Here is a 20,502-nt window from a genome sequence, read left to right as displayed (position 1 = left end):
CTGTCGAGTCTGGGCACAGGCTGGGCACACGTGTTCTCTGAGCCACCCACTTAGGGAAAAGTTTGGCCTCAAAGAAGCATATGCAAAGCAGATAGCACATGACCATCTGACTGACCAAGTCCTTCCCTTAGAACAAGCCACACTGAGCATCCTCAGGGCCCACGGCCCAGACCAGACAGACCACACCCACAGGCTCTGTGGCCCACAAGCTCCCCCAGGGCTGCCACTGCCACACTCTACCTGCAAGGAGATTTGCCCACCAACACGCACCTGGGCCAGCATCTGTAAATGCCGAGGAGGCCGCTTCTCTCCGGGCAAGCGGATCTCTCTGGCATCTGGCTGGAGGAGAAACAGCTTGGTTCCGCACATCTCAGGATCTTGAGTGGCTCCAGCCGTGCCTATAGTAAATGCCACAGGTGTGGACTTGTCAGGGCCAGGGGACAGATGGGGTGATGTCTCAGGAACCCCTCAGCAAGGGAAAGAGCCCGTGGCTGCCACCCTCTCAATCCCTCTCAGCCTCCTTTCCTCCTCCCCTTTCCAGCCATCTTATTTGCCATCTCTGTATTCGGACCGGCTTTCGGGTACCTGCTGGGCTCGGTCATGCTGCAGATCTTTGTGGACTACGGCAGGGTGGACACAGGTGAGTGTGTGCCAGGACCACAACCCCCAGCCAATCAGGACAAGGATGAAGCTTGAACTTTAAATGCTCACGGCCCCCTCGCCACCCACTCCCTCCCTCCCTCCTGCAGTCAGCAGACAGCGTGGGCCTCCTCTCTCCAGGGCCCCGGGTGGGGGTGGGCAAGGGGGATGCGCTGCTGAAGAAAACACACTTTCTGCCCTAAGAAATCACACTTTCTGCAGCGGGAAACCTTGAGACCTAGGGCAGGGCCTCAGGTGTTGCCACCACAGCTGCCTGTCTTGGTGGTGGTATTAAAAAGAGCTCTATGATTCTTTGATTCTAAGATGGTTTTGATTGTTTAAGAAAATATTGATAAGAGCTCTTTTGGGGAAAAGAAGAAGAACTACATAGAATACACACATGGATTATGACTCCCATCCAGAGGGGTGTAACATCGTGTTTAACCATGTGGGCACAGGTAGCAGAGAACCTGTGTCTAATCCTGGTTCCGCCTCCTCTACTGGCTGAGTGATCTTGGGCAAGTATCTTCATCCTTTCTGTGCCTCAGTTTCCTCATCTGTAAAATGGGGCTAATGATAGTGAAATAGAGATGTTGCAGTGTTTAGAACATGCCTGATATATATTGAGGTTGACAGGAGTGAGCTCTTTAAAAAGTGATCTGGATGAAGCCACTGTGTATCTTAGGATGAGAAAGTACAATCCATAGACAGGAGCACACGTACTGAGTTAACCGTTCAGGGAGCCGACCCCAGGATGGACCCTGCAAGGGCATATGGCTATTGTGAGGTTGCCTTACACACCACAGCCTCCCACAAGGCAGGGAAGGTTGCCACTGTCACAGAGGGATAGACAAAGTGCTTTGACAGTTCCAAGGCAGAAAGAGTGCTCCTCCATGAGGTGATGAGGGAGGGCCTCCCAGGGAGGTGAGGTCTGCATCCCATGTGGGTGGAATTACACAGGTGGTGATGGGAGAGGCCTTCCCAGTGGAGGAAACCATCCGGACAGAGCCAAGGGGGGCAATGCGTGGGGCGTGTGTGGGTGATATGTAAGTTCCCACAGGCCAGATGTGGCTGGAAGGCAGGTCCAAGCCAGACCTTCAGGAATAACACCCCCCCACCCGCCAGTGCCCAGCACCCAGATCAGAACCTGCCTGTCCCACAAAGAATGTGGGCAGGCCTTAACCCAGTCCTGCTGCCAGAGCCCGTAGACTCCTGTCCCTGGGGCTGTCTGACCGCAATGTCGGCTGCTCAGGGTCATCCACCTGTACTTCAAATGAAAGGGCAAAGCTAGCGGAGCTGTCTGCTCAGGGTCAAGCCATCTTTGCCCTTCACTGGCACTTCCTGAGTTGGGTCCTGGCTCTTCGTTGCCCAAAGAGACTAGCAACTGAGCTCCCAGGGCACCAGGGACAGTGCCCAGGACAGAGTTGGGCTGAGGGCTGTTCTGCTATCTTCTCCCTCCCTCCGTGCCCATGTAGTTTCTTTACAAAGAGAAGCACAGTGGCAGACCCTTAGACGTGGATGGGAGACTACAAAGAAGAAAGCATCTCCTTCAGAGGCCTGGTGGCCTACTCTGTTGGTGGTTGTTTTTGTGAGCACCTAAGGATTATGAGGCCTCCTTTCTTAGGGATCAATAAAGTTGGGAAGCAGTAGCATCCAGTGATTAAGAGTGCAGGCTTGGAAACCACGAATACATGCATGGGTTTGAAAACTGACCAATGAAATGGCGCTTGCAGGCCAAAGTTAACCTCACTGATCCTCCCAGTGGTCTCCGTTCTCTGAGAAGACCAGAGTGGCCTGGAGAGAGAATGCCCTCTGGACGAAGATGCTAGCTCACAGCCTACCTCTTCTCCATCGTGGGAAGAAAGTTCCCCCGATCAGTAAGGTGAGATCATGCATTCATCCAACAAACACTTGTGTCCTTTGTTTTCTCTTCAGCTGCAGTTAACTTGAGCCCCGGAGATCCCCGATGGATAGGAGCCTGGTGGCTGGGCCTGCTCATTTCCTCAGCCTGCCTAGTTGTTACCTCTTTCCCCTTTTTTTTCTTTCCTCGAGCAATGCCCAGAGGAATGGAGGTAAGCGTCTGAGAACCCACAATTCTACTGATTATAAGAGTTTCATAAAAGTAGGTAGAGGTAGAAAATAAACATAGCTGAGAAGTTGCAGCAAGTTAAGTAAATTCTGGGTGAAATCTAAACAAGTTTCATGATACAGGACCTCTGAGAGACTTTGGGAGGTGAGAGTGCTTGTGAATTTCCAAAAGATGGTATCTCATCAGTGTTCCCTTTACTGTGTTAGCAGCTCAGAGATTAGGAGGGCTCCAGGGAATGTAGTCTGGGGAAACACTGAGTTCATCTAAAGTGGGATAAAGAATTAAGAGCCAATAAAAGCTGAATATGTGCCCTGGAGCAGTTGACTTTTGCATGTAATAGGGCTGGTCATGTCTAATCCTAAAGGACTGAGTAAGAAGGGGGTTCCTCGTGCTGCAGAGCGTGAGGGTGGGCTGCGAGTGGAGCACACTTTGAGCCAACTGCCCTGCCCTGCATCTTCCAGTCATATCTGTTGGGGAAAGAAAAAGAAATCAGGGAAGGATGAGAATGGAAAACAAGAGGGAGAAGTCTGGGTGGGGGCCTTGACCTTAGGCTGAAGGGTCTAAAACTTGTTCTGATCCCATGAAATCCTGAGTGACTGGTGCCCACTCAGGTGACAACATGGCAGCTGGGTCAAGGTTGAGGTTGGAGAGTTGGGAAGGAATGAAGGCTGGAGATCTGATGAGGCCGGTGTAGAGATGGGGGATGCAGCTGAGGACGGAGGCCATGGCTGCCGGACAGCTGAGGCAAGGGCAGGGGGAGATGTCCTCGGAGGGGGTGCCGAGAAGGACTCAGCAGTGAGCTGAGAGGGGCAAAAACTTGTGCCGAGGTTCAGAGCCAGAGGCACAGCTGGACGTCTGGCAATGAGGTGTGTGAGATCTAGGCCCAGCTTGGGGGAGGGGCGAGGGTAGAGGGGCCTCCGCTTGCCTTGAGGAAGAATTTCAGAGGTTGGCAGCACATCGGGGTGGTTTTGGGGGGAGGCAAACCTGAATCCAGCTCTGCTACTGGTAAACTAGCTGAGGGATCCTAGGCAAGTTTCCTTGCTCCTAAGTCTCCTCTGCTTTAAAATACTGGCGATAGAGTCCCTATCTTGGGAGGAGGTTGTGAGGAACGGGACATTGCATGCAGAGCGCTGGGTGCGGTGCCCACCATGGAGAAAGCACTAAATGAATGGGAGCTCCTAGGCCTGCTGATGAGTCCCCTGGGGGATCCTAATGGTGTCAGAGCTCAGGGGCCTTGCGTCTGTGTGGTGGTTCAGAGCTGGGGGCCTCAGGCTGCAGCTAACAAGTTCGGAAGCAGAAGGCGAGTTCACTGAGGAGGTTTGCCCAGGAAGTGCAAGCTAAGAGCCAGGTCAGAGCCTTGAACAGGACCCAGCTTTGGGCCCAGAAGAAAGAAGGGACTCCATAGAGGAGATTGAAAGAGAGAGCTGGAGAACAGAGGTCATTCTAGACCAGAGCATCCCAGAAGCCCGCAGCCCCTGGAATCTGAGGACAGGGAAGAAGTGTAGCCATGACAGACAGACAAGGGGTGAGATCCACTCGGATGCCTTTTGGCATCAGCCAACAGTTAGATGCGAAATAATACGCCCAGGTATGAAATAATATCTTGGGAGGCCCTGGCATGGACGCGTCCTGGTCGGTGGCCAAGCACCGGTCTCACTGACACGCAGGGGGTGATGACTTTGGACGCCCTCCCACACACATGCGGGGCGGCTGACCACTGCCCAGCCCTGAGCCACTAAGACCAGAAGGATCAAGGGCCCAGGGAAGGTGGCTGCAGGGCACCTGGGTCATTAACCCTCACCCCCTTCGCCGCCTTCAGAGGACGCCCACCATAGCGGATGAGGCAAGGAAGATGGAAGAGGCCAAGTCAAGAAGCTCCCTGGTGGATTTCATTAAACGTAACTGAGTGATCCGGCAGCCCTGGGAGGGCTGGCTCGGGGTGGGGGCGGCCCGGGGTAGCCCAGCCCATGTGGCGTTAGGTGTGGTGAGGGGCACCAAGAGCAGGTGGTCTAAAACTGGCCAACCCCTCCCGAGGGGCTCTGCCAGGGGCCCTGGTGACTGCTGCTGTGCAGATGGCAGGAGACCCAAACTCAGACAGAGGCAGCGCCCCCCCGCACCGCCTGGCCCACGCTCTCCTCTCCCCTCCCTGCCCATGGGTGCAGCCATCATGTACAGTCACCCTCCGCCTGACTCCTTCCAGGCCTGTCCTCCTTTCATTCAGCCCATGTGCGTGTTGAGTGGAGTCCGAGTGTCTGTGTGCCCCCAACAGGCCACTGAACGGCTCAGGGCCTGGATTCTGCCCTGAGGAAGAGAGAGGAGCTGCCTGGGGGGGAGGAAGGGCAGTGGCCAGGGTCACGGACCCTGTGACCACTGCCCGGAGGCCCGGCCCTGACAGCAGTCTGTTGGCAGGGTTCCCCCGCATCTTCCTGAGGCTCCTGATGAACCCGCTCTTCATGCTGGTGGTCCTGGCCCAGTGCACCTTCTCCTCCGTCATTGCCGGCCTCTCCACCTTCCTCAACAAGTTCCTGGAGAAGCAGTACGGCGCCTCCGCGGCCTACGCCAACTTCCTCATCGGTGAGTCTCCCGGGTGCCGCCGCGGCTGGGCCCTCCCGCCACCCTCCCAGGGCCGGGAGCCCCCAGACCGGACACAGGCAGGAGCCAGAGGGTTCTTGCCCGAGAGAAAGAATTTTAAGGACATTCTTCCAGGTTGGCAATCTAGACCGCTCTTGGCAGATTTCTTAGGCCCCTATCATTCCAGACAGGAGTGGGCGGAGGCTGGGGGATGACTTCCTCCCCGCCAGAGGGGCTGAAAGCCTGACTGCCTCCCAAAGGCCCTGACATCATCAGGGGCGACAAAGGAAAGAGAGAGGATTGAACTGGGAGCTGGGCAAGATGCCTCTGGGTTTTTTCCTTCTTCTCCAATGACTTGAAGACATACACCTGGATAAGGAGTATGGGGCCCAGTGATTCTCCGTCCCCGCTGCACTTTAGGCTCCCCTGGAGAGCTTTAAGACATACGGACGCCCAGGCCCCACCCTCGATCAATGAAAGCAGAATGTCCAGCATCCAGCATCGGTGTTTTTTGCAGCTGAGGGTGAGAAACACTGATGTGGTCCCACCAAGTACCCAAGGGAATTATGGGGCCCAATTCACAGGTGAGCTTGACCATGTGGAAGTGGCAAGGTGGTCAGGGCGTGACCCCTGACCTCCTGTGTGGCTCTTGGCTGTGACTTCACGCCTCTAGCCTTTGGCCTCTGACTAGCACATCAGGCAGGGGGCACCACCAGTGCCTTGCTAACCCCATGTGGTCATAGTTCAAGGACGGGCCAGGTAATGAAAGGCACTTAATAAGTGCACATTCAACCCACATCCCTCTGGCTGCAAGGGCCCCACTTCTTTCTTTATTCTTGGCACAGGCAGGGCAGTCTGCCATGTCAAGATAACTCTGCAGTAAATGCTCAATTAATGTCGTTTATTACTATTGCAATTAATCATATTGAATGTCGCTTCAGGAAGCCATGCCCCCTTCTCTGTGGTCCAGCTCAGTGTGCGGCCCACACACACTGTGAGGCCTGTGCACCCAGACCAGCTTCTCTCCGTCTGTAGGTGCTGTGAACCTCCCTGCTGCGGCCTTGGGGATGCTATTTGGAGGAATCCTCATGAAGCGTTTTGTTTTCTCTCTGCAAACCATTCCCCGCGTGGCTGCCACCATCATCACCATCTCCATGATCCTCTGTGCCCCTCTGTTCTTCATGGGCTGCTCCACCCCAGTCGTGGCAGAGGTCAACCCCCGCAGGTAGTGGGAATGAGGCTGGGGCCAGAGCCTGTCAGTGGCTGCCACACGTCTTCCCTTCTGCTTCTTCAACTGTCCTCTCTCCTTTTCCCTTGTTGATCTAATCTCTTATGCGGCAACTGAGAAAATCAGATCTTGAATAGTGTGCTCAATTATGAGAAGAAATCAGAGGGTCCTAGTGGGTCACCAGCAATCAGGGTTAGGGTTCTGTTTTTTAAGAAGCACCAAAAACTAATTAGTTTGGTTTCAGGATGAATCTGTAGTGCTGTGAGCCTCAGGAACCAGGAAATAGCTACCTTTAGCATCCACTCTGTACCGGCTAAAATTACAGAGTCTTATTGAGCGTAGATGAAAGATGAGAGAAAGAAAGAAAGATGAGAGACGGAGACCTGCAAAGATCTGGGAAAGAACAAGGAAAGCGATGGCAGGCTTGAAAAATTAGGGCAGGTGAGGAAGAGGGCAGGTAAAGTATACGTGTCGGTTTGCATAAAGCAACATGGTTTTAAGTTCTAAGTCTGGCTTCATGTTCAGAAAGGGCTTTGAGGCCCATGAGGGAGTGTGCTGAGCAAGGAGCAGTTACTTTTTTCCTGGGAGCCACCTTTCAACAGCTCTTCTTTAAGATTTTGCCCGGTGAGGTTGCAATACTTGGAGATGCCATACTTTTCAGCCTTGGTGTTTTCTCTTTCTCTTTGAAAGAAACTCTCCTGTCTCTGGTGGATATGAGGGAAGGGAGTGTCACTCAGGATGTCACTCACCCCCCACCCCCTGGTTTGTACTGGTCTTCTGGCTGTGGATTGAGAGAGACCGAGAAGGTTTTTACTTGGAGTTTAGCACGGGGCTTTGTCATCAGACCAGGTCCTAGTTCTGGCACTGTTCTATACTGGTTGGGGAAAGTTACTTAACTTATCTAATCTTCAGGTTCCTCATCCACAAAAGGAGCACCACTGATTCTAGACTTACCGTGATGGCGCATGAAAAGCCCTCGGGGCACAGTGCCTGGAGCATGAGAGATGCCCATTAACTAGGATTAGTATAATTACTTTAGCAAAGCTCTGAACTGTGGTTTATCAGCCCCAACCTGGACCCTCCCCTAAGAAGAGCAGGAATATCAGATATGGTAAGACTGGTGAGATCAGCCAGTGAAATCCCTTGGTTGGAGCTCAGGGGAATGGAGTGACCTGGGTGACGGCTACGTAGACCCAGAGACGGGAGCCGTCTAGACCCTGGGTTGCCTCAAGGGGCCTCAGCCCGAGCTCAGATGAAAGAGAAGGGAAGGGAGATTATTGCCTGTGACTTTCCCATAGCACCTGCCATCTCTCTCCTCAGAGTCCTGACTGGTTGGCTGTCTCGACCCCTTCTGAAGTGGGGGATTTGCCAACCAGGCATTTCCAACGACTAGTAGTTTGGGCTCCTGCTAGCAGAAGCAGTAGAGGTGCCGTGAGCACCGGCCAAATTCACTGTTGGCTCCAACAGACATAATTCAGATCCCTGGGTGGCACTGGCCCAAGACAAACAGAGACGCACAGGCACGCTAACCAGGCGGGGAACTCACGCTGGGCTGGAGTGGAGAGGTTTTCCTTTGGTCTTGCTTTGTTTGATTCCCATTTCCTGTTTTGCTGGCAGCACATCAAGTTCTATACATCCACAGCCTCCCGCCTGCCGCAGGGACTGCTCGTGCCCAGATTCCGCCTTCCACCCGGTCTGTGGAGACGATGGGGTTGAGTACCTCTCCCCTTGCCATGCTGGCTGCAGTGAAATCAACGTCAGCTCTATAGTCTCCAAGCAACCGGTAAGGGCCGGAGGGGCCCCGGGCCACTGCCGAGTGTGTGCCCCTGCAGCTGGCTCCTCCACTCGGGATGGGCAGGGCCCCACCCCTCTCATTCCCAGCATCCTGGCCTCTGGGCCACACCCACCCTCTCTCCACCTCCCCTTCCCTAGGGTCATGACCAGATGCCTACAGCCTAAAGTCAATTAAAGATGGGCCGATGTCCAACAAAGTCACATTCCTGAGGCCTAACAATGCTCAGAGCAGAAACAAGCCAGAGCAATCCTTCAGCTGAGGCCTGCCAGTCTCACCCTGACGGGTCCTAATGGGCCTGTCTGCGTCCTGGCAGTGTTGCAAAGCCACATGGACTGGCCCAGATAAATCGAGGGCAGAGGGCCTCTGTCATGTGGACCTGGAAGCTTAGAGCCGGAAGTAGTGATAGAGGGCATTTGGTTCAATCCCTCTCGACACTCAGCTATGGCCACACAACTGGCTTGAAGTCTGCAGCTATTTAGGGGCAGATCTGAGACTAGAACTCAGGGTGCTGCCTCAGCCTGGGGCATGTCTGTGCAAGGCCAGGTATCTCCCAGCCACAGCCTCCCACTCAGGTAGCCCACACTCACCAGGCTAACTTGGTGAGGTCCTGGCCAGCCCTCAGAGCACTACAGCTCCCAGCCTCCCAGGATCAGACAGCAGCAAACCAAGTCCAGTCGTCTGTGTGGTTACTCAGCAAACACTTAGCGAACAACAGACACAGCCACGGGTGCTGAGTATTCAGGGGGGAACCCATCAGCCCAGGTCCCTGCCCTCATGAGTTTGTATTCTACCAAATAAATGCACAAGGGAGTTTTAGAAAGTAACGCATGCCATGAAGAGACTTAATGGGACAGAGAATGCCTGGGGGCCTCCCTGAGGAGGTGACATTAGAACTGAACCACCAGAAGAAGAAAACGCTATGAAGACCTGGGAGTGAAGCGAACAGAATGCAACTGCAAGGCCCCAGGGCATGAATTAGCTGGCACAGGAGAAAAGAGAGAAGGCCAGGGCTGCCACTGATTGAGGAGAAGTGTCACACCCTGCTCGGCCAGGGAGCAGGCAGGGGTCAGGTTAGGATTTGGATGTTCTTTTTCCTAAGAGCGCTGGGAAGTCTTTGCAGTTCCCCTGAGGATGCCCTAAGGAGAGGATGCATCTTATTCCTTTAAGCCTGTGTGGAGGGCACAGGCAAGGCTAGACCCATTTACCATCCTCCCCTGAGAGGACAGGACAAGGCTGCTTCCACAGCCAGCTCTGCGGGCAGAGGAGTGTGGTTCTCAGGCAGCAGGAGGACAAAGAACTTGGGCAAGATGCTCTCTCAGTTGCTTTCTAGTCGGAGGAGCCTGTGGTGGCTTCTGTGGTTTTCTTATCTTTATTTACTTATCTCTGACTCATCTATTTCTAGAAATAATCTTGACAGGTTTCCAATAACAGCACAAGCACATCAAGACCAAAATCCATTAGCACAATATCAAGAAAAAACAGCAAATTATAAGGAAAAGTATCTATGTTTAAAAAAATCCAGACTGAGGGAGGTAGCAGCAACACTGCATATAACTTAATTATGAGCTTCCTAGTAGCCAAAGTAAAAAGGGTACATAGTTCCAATGCCTAGTAGAAGGAAGCATACCAGCTCATTAGTTCTAATCTTGACCCTATAACTACTTTGACACTTACAGTAATTGGACCATAGGCTGGTCTATCAGAAGACAATGTGAGAGAAAAGGTGAAGGCCACCTGACAGGCAGTGGCCACCAAGGAGAGCTGTACAACAGTGTTGAGCTGCACGGATTCGCAGACTTGAGACAGAGACCTTTGCAGACAGGAAGAATTCCTCTCAGGCAGAAAGTACAGTAGATTCCTCTGGGTTCCCACTGCTACCTCCTCCTATTTTTATCTTCCTTTAACGTCCCTGCAGTAAACACACAAACAGCAAAAACAGCAACCCACAAAACCACTGCTGCTCCAGAGGAGGGCCCTCCCAGGCCCCGGTCCCCACTGGGTGGGCCGTGCCTGGCAGTGGAATCCTACATATCCCGACATGGGTGTAACTGCGGGAAGAGCCCAGCCCACGCTGGACAACTGGTTTTGGTGAAGATGGTTTCTGTTGCCCAAATAGTGGTCAGAGGCAGGATCCATGGGGCACCTGAAACCCCCACCTGGTCTCCTGTCCAACCTCTGCATCCAGCATTACCAGCTCCCCAGGGAAGGCAGAGGAGCGAGAGCTGGAGCAGGTGTTTAGAGTATGCGGAGTCGAAATAATAACAGCAGGTTTCCCCCATTCCCCTCCCTCTCCTTCCAAGACCTACTTGAACTGCAGCTGCGTGAGAGGAGGATCCGCTTCAGCAAAGACGGGCCCGTGCCCCATCCCCTGCGCCCACTTCCTGCTCCCGGCCATCTTCCTCATCTCCTTTGTGGCGCTCATAGCCTGCATCTCCCACAACCCTCTCTACATGATGGTGCTGCGGTGAGTGCGCCTCTCCGTCCCCACGCTTCCCTCACTTCGTGCCCAGCTGCCCCCTTCTCAGCTCTCCTGCCTGTCGTGCCCCTCAGAGTCCTTGGACGTTCTTGGGGGTGATTCAGGGAGATAATGCTGGTGCGCCAGTGGCGGAGGCTTCTGTGCCGGGCCTGTTGGGAGTCCCTAGCTGCAGCCTCACTCCGTGTCTCACGGGGTCCCTGTGCCTCCATCCCGCACAGGGACCTGACGGCTGAGCCACGTGACCAAGCCAGGCTGCCTGACCGCACGCCTGGAGATTGACTTATCTTCAAGTCCTACAAGAACTGAGAGGACGGAGGAGAATTCAGTTGGATACATAAAATCGGGGAAGGAAAATGAGGAAAGTTCCAGAGACAGAATGAGGGCCACGGAAAGGATGGAAATGAGAAAAGCGCAGTGTGCTAGGAGCCAGGTCAGAAGGGAAGGGCCAGCCAGGTGGGAGGGGAAGACAGAGGTATCCTGTTACAGCAGCACTGAGGTGCCCCTGAGGTGTGGACAGGGAATGACCTCCCTTCACCTCACCCTCGGCGAAGGAGAAAATAAGGTTTCAACCAAGTGGGCATAATTCACCCCCTGCCTGCCTCCCTCGTGTCCTCATCCGTCTGGCAAGCAGAGAGGGAAAAACACAGGATCTGGAAGCCCGGGGCCAGGGTCAAAGGCCCACTTCTGCCATGTACTAGCTGAAAGTCCTTGGGTGTTGCCCACCTCACCAAGTCTCAGTTTCCTCGCGGATGAAAGGGGGTTAATGATATTGACCTCGAAGGATTGGTGTCAGGGTTATATGGTAAATTGCTTTGTAAATACAAGGTGCTCTGCATATTGGTTAATGATCACTATTAACCAAATTATTGTTATTGCTATTACTGTTATCAGCTAGCTAGGTGGCAATGACCTACTTTCCCCAGAAGACTAGGAGATGAGGAAGGGTCTGGGATTTTACCTTATTTACAAGTTAGTTTGCAAACTACCAAGCTCCTGTTTCTGTTACTCTTCCACAAGGATGCTGGCAGAGGCTGGGAGACTCCTGGGTCAAAGCCAAAGGACTTGCCTGCTCACAGCACAGCAAGCAGTGTGAACCTCATGTTGCCTCATTTATCCACGTCCCCCAAGTCCTGCTGGGTGACGTGGAGGGGCTCAGGTGTATGTTTCACCTGCAGTGGGTGTAGGTCACAGCTAAGGAACACTGAGCTTGGGAGAGCCGCTGCTTATATAGACCAAGCCTGCTGCTGGTCTAGAAGATTTTACCTCATGCCTCAAGGTTGCTCGTTGCAGCCACAACCCTGGGAAATGGCCCACGAAGCGAACAGTCAGGACTTCGCCTTCTTAGCATACGCCACAAGACTGTGTAGGGATGCCTCCCAACACCACCCTCTCCTCCGCTGCTCCCCATCCGTGCATTCCAAGTACCCGTGCTTTCACCCGAGGCCCCTGAGTGGGCTTCCCTTCTTGCACCCCAAGTCAGATGGACCATGGTGGGCCCAGTGATCCTGAGAAAGGGGTGTGGGTGGCCATGACGAGGAGAGGGAATAGGAAAAGGAAGTCCCTGAGCAGCAGAGAAGGGCATCCCTGTTAGATCACCTCCCACAGGACTGTCAAGCCCCAGGGATGGGGAAGTAGTGGAGGCAAAGCACCATTTCAACCACAGGGTGGGCTTTTCTAGAAAATCTCTGGTCAGGGGCTGGAGTGAAATTGGAGAAGAGGCCCCAGTATCCCAAAATGATTTAAAGATAAATCCCACTGGGAAAGATGAAAGAATGGATGCTGTGAGGTATGGAGAAGGTGAGGCTTAAAGATGGCATTGTAGGCGACCCAAACCTTATTTGTGTCAGTCGTGGCCTCCAGCCAGGCATGGAAACACAGGCTGGGAGTGAAGGTTTGCCGAAAATGTATCAGGAAAGAGAGGTCAGAGAGCCAGGGTTAATTCGGGGCTGAAGGGGCAGAGAGTACAAGGAACTCAAAATCTCTATCAGAAGCCAAATTGGGGTTCCCAAGTCCCATTTAGCTGAGAATCCAAGGGAGTCTGCCCAGGGATAAGGACCAAGACACGGAAGCATCTATTATGGGTTGGACCACTGAAGGGATCTATGGGCAATAAAGGGAGTGTCCATGAGATTGAGATTTGAGGCACTTCCCACTTGGGGGATCCTAGTGGGTGCCTCCCCGCTGCTTCACCCCAGTGGGTATTCTGAGAAGCTGAAAGAAGGTCCCTTTCCAGTTTGCTAGCAGAACTATGGAGGTAAAACAAGAGATGTTTGCAGAGATCTGGGGATTACTTCCGAGTTCCCTCCCTTGCTGGCCCCTCAGCCCCCGAATGCTTTCCCCCAGCCAGCTGCCACTCAGGAGTGTGTGCACTCAGGGCACAGGGAAGCCTGGTGGCCCAGCTGGCCCGCCCCTGGCTCCCCACCTCATGGAAGGGCGTGTCCTCCCTCTGCTCCACGCCCAGCAGGGATGACGGGGCCTGGCAGGACCTCCCACAGACAGCCTCCCTCCTCTCTCGCTGAACCTCCTTCCTCAGCCAAGCACTTTTCTCCTCTTGAGGGAAGAAGGGTGGGGGCAGGACTGGCTGCATAATTTGCAGGACCCAGTGCAAAATGGAAATGCAAGGCTCCTGGTTCCAAAATTATTAAGAATTTCAAGCCAGCCACAGCAGAGCACGAAAGCAAACACGGGACCTTTCTGAGGGTGGGGCCCTGTGAGGCCACACAGGGCTCATGCCCACGGAAGCCGGCCCAAAGTAGAGGATTCTTTTAGTTGCACACAGGAGCCGAAAGCCCAGGGGCACTAATTACACTTTGTATCAGGGCTGTCTTCTATTGCTGTAAACACCACAGGAGCTGTTCAGACCTGCAGCCATAAACACAGCCTTCAGTATCCTCTCCGCTCCCAGATGCTCTGCCCTTTGCTTCTTGAAGGGGACTCTGGGCAGGCCAGAAAATCACAGAGACCAGTGGTTCTCAAACCTGAGTGTGCACAGAATCTCTTGGAGGGCTTCTTACAACACAGATCGCTGGGCCCCATCCCCAGAGTGTCTGACTCTTCTTCTGAGGCAAGGCCTGAGAATCTGCCTTTCTAGTAAGTTCCCAGGGTGATGCTGCTGGTCCAGTGACCGTGCTTTGAGGACCACTGAGAGGAGCAACAGGAGCTCGGGGCCCAGGTGAACCCAGTCAGGCCACGTGAGGGCAGGTTCCGATGTGCCCTGAGGCTGGCTGTCCCAGTGGAGGGAAGGCACAGCCCTGAGTCCTCCCACGGCTGATTTCCTGTTTGCCTTTTCAGCGTGGTGAACCAGGAGGAAAAGTCATTTGCCATCGGAGTACAGTTCTTGCTGATGCGTCTGCTGGGTAAGTGTCAGAGATGCCCCCTTCCTCGTGGCCCTAGATGAAGGGGACTCAGAGGGCTGTGGGGTGCAGGGTGGGGACGGGGAAAGCCCCGTCTCATCTCTGTCGTAAAGAGAAGCTGTACACGGTCAACACAACAGTAAATGCCAAATCCCATATGGGCGGTTTCCCCATCACTTGAGGTTAGGAAAGATTCCATCTATGGCATTAACACCAAATGAAATTACGTAAGAAAAAGGAAAAGTGGGTGCAGCTGAGAATGCCTAATAGAACATTGAAGGCAGGTATTTTTTCATCTGTCTCCAAGAATTCTCTGTAGAAACAAAACCTCGTGCTCCTGTCCCAACCAGAACAGCAGCGGAGCCCAGCCCTGGCTTCCTTTCCATTTGATAAAATCCACTCCTCCTACCTCTATTCGGCAAAGTGGGGCCCTCTGCCGGCCAACCCTGCCTGCTCTCGAGCAGCGCAGAACCCAGGAGGAAGGGAACTGCGCCCAGAGATCAGGACTGGCTACAGGAGGACAAGCTGCCTGCAGGCATCAGGGAACAGCCAGCTTGCCCAGCAGGTCCCTTCCCAGACTGCTCACGCTGGACTGTCCCTTCTGGACACCTCCAGGCACGAGATAAACACAGGGCACTAATATGGAGACCCTTGCAGTGAAGGTACACTAAGTAAAGGGACCGATTCCAGGACAGATTTACACTGAGTAAAGGGACCAGATAAAAGGACAGATTTATTGAAGACCCAGGGGCATGCACTGCAGCGGGGAATACGGTGACTGCAGTGGAGGGACTTCATTTGTGATCAAGGTGCACTTTCTGACCTTAAACGCTGAAATCCCTGCAGAGCCCATGGTGCATTATTACCCGGGAGTCTGATCTGCACTTCACCCCGTAGCAGCTTCCATGATCACGCTGGGGTGTGTGGGTGATGTCTCTCCTGGGCCTGCTGAGCAGGGGGCCCTCTCCGACCAAATCTGGGTGAGATGTGGGATGATGAGGAGTGAACCAGTTTTTTCGGTGGGATTTCTCAGTCTCTGGCCACTTGCTCCTCTCGCCCCAGAAGCCCCCCTTCAGACTCTGCTCCTGTGGCCTATATTACAAGCACAAAGGACACAGGACACTGGGATCTATCCTGTCCTGGTGGCAGAGATATGGTCGTCACCACAGTGCCTTTCCATTTATAATTTATCATTTATAACTTGCTCTGAAACCTCCACTGGGAAGGAAACCTTACATTCCGCCCAGCCCAACAGCAGCCAGGATGGGCTCCGGAGAGCCCTGCCCTGCTTCTTCCAGCCACCGTGAAAACAGCCCCTCTCCTGAGGCTCAAAGCACCTGCTGCCTTTGTTTTTTCATTTGAGCTCAGATAATTCAATGTGGCCACCACAGATAGAAAACGCAGGCTGGAGGGATCCATTCATCACCTGAGAAGGCAATTCCACCCTGGGTAGAAACAAGGACTTGGCAAGTTTCAAATTACCCACTGGGACTTGGTTGAAAATTTTTCTGGACTTTATTTCTATTCAGGGAACATCATTCAGGAAGGTCAGTCCTTGTGTCCAGTTTCCATCCCCTGTTCACCTGGAGATTTGGGAGCCAGCAGGTCTGAATAGAGAGGCTGGTTCTTGAAGGTTCCCACCTCTGGGCAGAGCCACAAGCAGAAGACTGCCTTTTTCTTTCCTCCAGAAGCAGCTTCCCACAGGGCCCAAAACAGAGTCTGAGAGGCAGTTCAGAGTGGTTCTGAGAATGGGGTGGCCTGGCCCAGATGTGGATCCAGCCAAGCCCTTCCCCAGTCCAGTGACTGCCTAGAACTGTAGCTAAGGATGCGGGGCTCATCCGAATATTCAGCAGCCATAGGGCGTGGCCCCTGCTGGACCAGTTCTCACCACTCAGCTGTGGGGAAGTTCAGGGGGCCTGGGAGGTTCTGAGCAGCCAGGGTGTTGGGGGTCTGCTGGGGGTGTTGTCTAAGCCAGCAGGGCAGCTTCGTGTAGTGGAAGAATGTGGGATCTGAACCTCCAAAAACTAGGGTGCAAAGTCCAGCCCTAACCCCACTTGCCTATGCAAAGGTGAGCCAGCCAAGCCCACCTTCCCTCCCGTTAAAATGAGGACACCCACCCACCTCCGGGCTGCTGTGAGAACCCGAGGAGTTGGTGTCCTCAAGAGCCTCCTGCCACCCAGTGGAGCCTAGCAATCCCAAGTGTGGGAACTATGGTATCTGTCTGAGCAGGCCCACGGTGACATCTGTGACTCACTCTGCCCTGGAAGGATGGCTCAGGCCCCTTTTCTCTTCTAAGCCTCTGGTGAAAGAGTAATTCAGGCTTCACGGAAAGCTCTTCTGCTTTCCAAAGTCACTGTGGTTCCCAGGGTGGGGCAGAGCCATGCTCATGCCCGTGAGCCGTGCAGGGGCACTTGGGGGCTCGCTCCCCACCCTGCCGGGCGCCTCTGCTGGCAGCTGCACGTGACCTGAGCTCTCTGAACTCTCTTCCCACTGACGCCAGCCTGGCTGCCATCTCCAGCCCTCTACGGACTCACCATCGACTACTCCTGCATCCGCTGGGGCGCGCAGTGCTCTGGAAGGCGAGGGGCCTGCATCTACTATGACAACGATGCTCTCCGAGACAGGTGAGGGCCCTCACAACGTGCCAGGCCCCAGGCCCAAGCAGAGGCCGTCATCTGCTCCGGTGGCAACTGTGAGGCTCTCAGGCCTCCGAGGGAGAGGGCAGGAGGGGAGCTGCCTTGGGCAGGGAGCGGGGCCACCGGTGACCGGCATTTCAGGACTCACAGAGAGCCGTCCAAGACTCAGGGGCTGCTCTGATGTGTCCCCCCTTCTGCGGTCCCCACTGGCCCTCGGCAGGCGGGAACAGCAGCAGAAAGAGGTTTTTCAAAGGGAGAGGCCGTGGCTGTGGGATGATGATGCCAGGCCAGCCTCCCACTGCTCAGAAAGAGGTGGCCCATCACGGCTCCTGGCAGAGGCCAAGGGCAGGCGGCACCCAGCTGCAGCACCACTGAGTTTGGCACCTCTTCCAGCCACCTCACCTGCTGCCTCATCCCACAGACAGAAACAGCAGGGAGAGTGGGCTTCAGGGGGCTGGACGGGATCTGGAAATGGCGTGGGAGTGGCATAGAAGGCCTGGAGAGGGGCAGACCAAGAGGGCAGCGGGAAGGTGCCCCCTCCTGGCTGTGCTGGGCAGCAGGACCCTCCAGGTGGCTGGGTCTGCAGTGTTTCTCTGGCCCTCCAGGGGGCGCCAGGGCAGGGATGAGGAGCACTGGACTGGGAGTCCCACATCTACTCCCTGGGAGGCTTGTGGTCTTGGGGATAAAAGGAATGAGGAGAGAGGCCCCACCTGGGTGGGCCCGGATCCTTCCCTGAGTGGTGAGGACACATGGCCCGGGCCACTGGGATGCTGGCCACAGAGCCTCCACACCCCTCACGGGTCCTGTCTCCTGCCCCCCAGGTACCTGGGCCTGCAGGTGGGCTACAAGGCTCTGGGCATGCTGCTGCTCCTCTACGTCAGCTGGCGGGTGAAGAAAAGCAAGGAGTACAACGTGCAGGAGAAGGCCGCCAGCCTCATCTGACAGGCGACCTCGCCGCCGCCCTGCTCCCGAGAGCGGGCCCTGCCCCACACCTGCCCACATTTACTAACGTTAACACGGCATCTCCTTTTCGTTTCTTAAATAAGAAAGAAAACCCCACCACCATTTGCCTTCCCTGTCCCCTCCTCCCAGAGCACCCCAGGGTCCCTTGGGGCCGCTGTGCACCTGGGCGGGTGGGGGGCACAGAGCTGGAGGGCTGGGTCTTCCCTGGCCCCTTGGGAGGGGCCCCCAGAGGCCCAGGCTCATCCTGCGCAGTAGGGATGCTCACTGAGGCAGCTCTGCCCCCCCAGCCCCGTAGTGGGTGGTTTCCCAGGCGGAGAGACCTCTGGGTATCTGCCCAGAGGAAGAAGGGAGGGCTGAGCTCTTACTGGCCAGAACCAGGCTAGGGGAGGGGGAGGCTGGCTGCAGCCCCCTCTGCGTCCGGGTTCAGCACCAGCACAGAACCCAGGAGGGGCCGCTCCCTTCCCCTCAGATCCTCGCTTCCTGCCCCGAGAGGCCACTTTGGAAGCTGCCCCGTTGGGAAGTACGGCCAGCTGGTCCCCTCTCAGTTACCCACGCTCAGGCGCCAGAGCTGGGACTGACACCCAAGGATGGGCCATCCAAATGCCGTTCACGTTAACTCTAGGCCCTTCCGTACACGGGTCTGTGCATGTTTCTCTCTGTCTTTCTGGGGGTATATCTCGAACTAAGAATGCCACGCTGTGGTGAAGACCCGCGGCCGGCTGTGGATAGTCGTGATGCCCAGGCCCCACTCCACGGTGTGAGGACAGGGCTTGTCATCTCAGAGTGGCGGGAAGAACCCCTCCCCCACAAGCCTCCCCAGGCGCAGAGGAGGTGGCTTCACACGGGCTCCCTCGTCTGGACTTTAGCCTGTGTGTCGTGGAGTAAAGAGAGGCCGTCGGGGATGTCCGCAAAACAGGTGATGAAGCCTGGGGAATGTCAAAAGCTGCCAGGCTGCTCGGCCACCTGTAGCCCACAAAGTAGAGGCCCGACAGGTTGACTGTCCTGGTCCTGAACACGCTCATCAGCATTTTCTCAGCCTCTTCTCACCGCCTCCAGAGGGGTGGGCACCTTCTCCGGACTTGGGCCGAGAGGCGCTGCTGCTGTGGGTGCAGGTTCAGAGTCAGAAGCCAGCAAGGGAGGCCTTTCATCCACAAGTACTTTATTTATTGGAGACCGGCTTTGTGCAAGGCGGCGCTGGTGCATGGTTCTCCCTGAGCTTCCCCGCCCTCCATCTACACTAAGGCCTCCTCCCAGAGTGGGCTCACTGGGCAGGGCTGGGGCTGCACAAGCAAGAACCCGGAGATTGTCAACAAGACCTTGACCGTCCACGCCCCATCGGACTGAGCCCGCTCCTGGCCTTTACCAAACAGGGAGCTGACTCGCCATGTCCTCTGGAGCAGCTGGACGTTGGTCGTGGCCACATGCAGATCTCTTGAGTGCCACTGCTCTTGGAAGACCCTTCCAGAAGCCACCTCCAGAAAGGCCTCATATGGTGGAATGTCAACAGCCACACTGCCATGGGACCGAAGTCTTTGTGAAAGCCACTGTCACAGACAGCCTGATTCCAAAGCCACCAGCTCTATTTCCACAGATCTCACTCTGGAAGGGAGGCTCCATGCAGCCTCAGGGGCCAGTTTTGGCCCTTAAATCGTCCTGCTTGGAAAATGATTCCCTGCCACTAACCCTGGTCCTTCTCGCTGCCATTTAACCAAATTCTGAAGGCACTACCTTCAGCTGAGCTCATGAAAAATGAATGCCAACCTTCAGATTCTGGAACATGGTTGCCCTCCCAAGCCTTTTTTCTATTATGATATTGCTATTAATATATTATAATTCTGCTGTTGATATAATTTGGTCATGAATTTGTACTGTCATGTGTATCTGCTAGAGAGCAGAAAGAACCTATACCTTCTGGCCAGAGGAGTTGCCCCTGCCCCAACCCTTGGGGGCCCAAGGCCATGGGGATGGGAGGTGATGCCACTCTAACCCATCGTCCTGGTACACAGCAGCAGCAGGTGCCTCTTGTCCCTTCAGTGAAGCTCTGCAGGTGACTGTCAAGACCCCACTGTGCTGGGCTCTCAGGAGCCCTGATCCCTGCCCTTGAGTTTATATGCAGAAGTGGGGTTGGACACGGACAGCTAAGTCCATGACACCAAAGAGAACTAATATCATAATCATCACCGATCACTTGGTCACAGCCAGTACGACTGGCCCACAGCAAACCTGCCAGCTTGGATTATAATGGTGTCACCTTCGTTTCATTTCTGGTGCAAAGCTTAACAGGCTTCCTTGAGTGTTGGACTCTCATAGAGTGTGTTGTTAAAATGCAGATTCCCAGCCCTCTCCACCCAGCCCCAGAGGCCCTTTATATGGGGTTGAAGGGGGCCTGGGAGCAGTATTTTTAACTGGCTCCTCGTGTGAGGCTGGTGCGGCTTGTTGTCAGACCCTGGGTGGTGGGTCATCAGAGCCTCAAGGATGCCCACTTACGCTTAGACCACTGAGAGACGGACCCACACTGGGCCTGTGGTCAGCTCAAAGGTGATGGGAGGAGGAAAAGGCTCCAATCAGGGGCTAGTGGACATAGAAAACAATGCAAGAGCCCACATTTATATTGGGTTCTACCAGTCCTAAGAGTGGAACTCTCCCTCTACAAGCTTGAGAGTGCAAAATGTGTCACTGTCATTTCTTCATATTGGTTGTGTCTGACTTCAGGCCCTCATGTTGCTGACTGGCTGGAAATTCAACCTCAACC

At 54.8% G+C, this 20,502-nt stretch overlaps 1 protein-coding gene across 1 annotated transcript in view; it reads left to right on the top strand.

The window, feature by feature from the left end:
- SLCO2A1 (solute carrier organic anion transporter family member 2A1) overlaps window positions 1–19,628 on the top strand; it is a 77,999-nt gene extending 58,371 nt beyond the window's left edge. The window contains exons 5-14 of the mRNA XM_036850503.1: window positions 542–640; window positions 2,575–2,711; window positions 4,548–4,626; window positions 5,138–5,302; window positions 6,335–6,524; window positions 8,145–8,310; window positions 10,623–10,786; window positions 14,090–14,154; window positions 16,652–16,775; window positions 17,609–19,628. Of these exons, the coding sequence (XP_036706398.1) occupies window positions 542–640; window positions 2,575–2,711; window positions 4,548–4,626; window positions 5,138–5,302; window positions 6,335–6,524; window positions 8,145–8,310; window positions 10,623–10,786; window positions 14,090–14,154; window positions 16,652–16,775; window positions 17,609–17,729 (1,310 nt within the window). The 3' untranslated portion in view covers window positions 17,730–19,628. The remainder of the gene's footprint in view (window positions 1–541; window positions 641–2,574; window positions 2,712–4,547; window positions 4,627–5,137; window positions 5,303–6,334; window positions 6,525–8,144; window positions 8,311–10,622; window positions 10,787–14,089; window positions 14,155–16,651; window positions 16,776–17,608) is intronic.
- The last annotated feature ends 874 nt before the right edge of the window (window positions 19,629–20,502 follow it).

This window comes from Balaenoptera musculus, chromosome 4, assembly GCF_009873245.2.
Source record: "Balaenoptera musculus isolate JJ_BM4_2016_0621 chromosome 4, mBalMus1.pri.v3, whole genome shotgun sequence".
NCBI lineage: Eukaryota > Metazoa > Chordata > Mammalia > Artiodactyla > Balaenopteridae > Balaenoptera > Balaenoptera musculus.
Note: the sequence above shows the minus strand (reverse complement) of the source record. Positions and strands in the feature narration are given on the sequence as shown.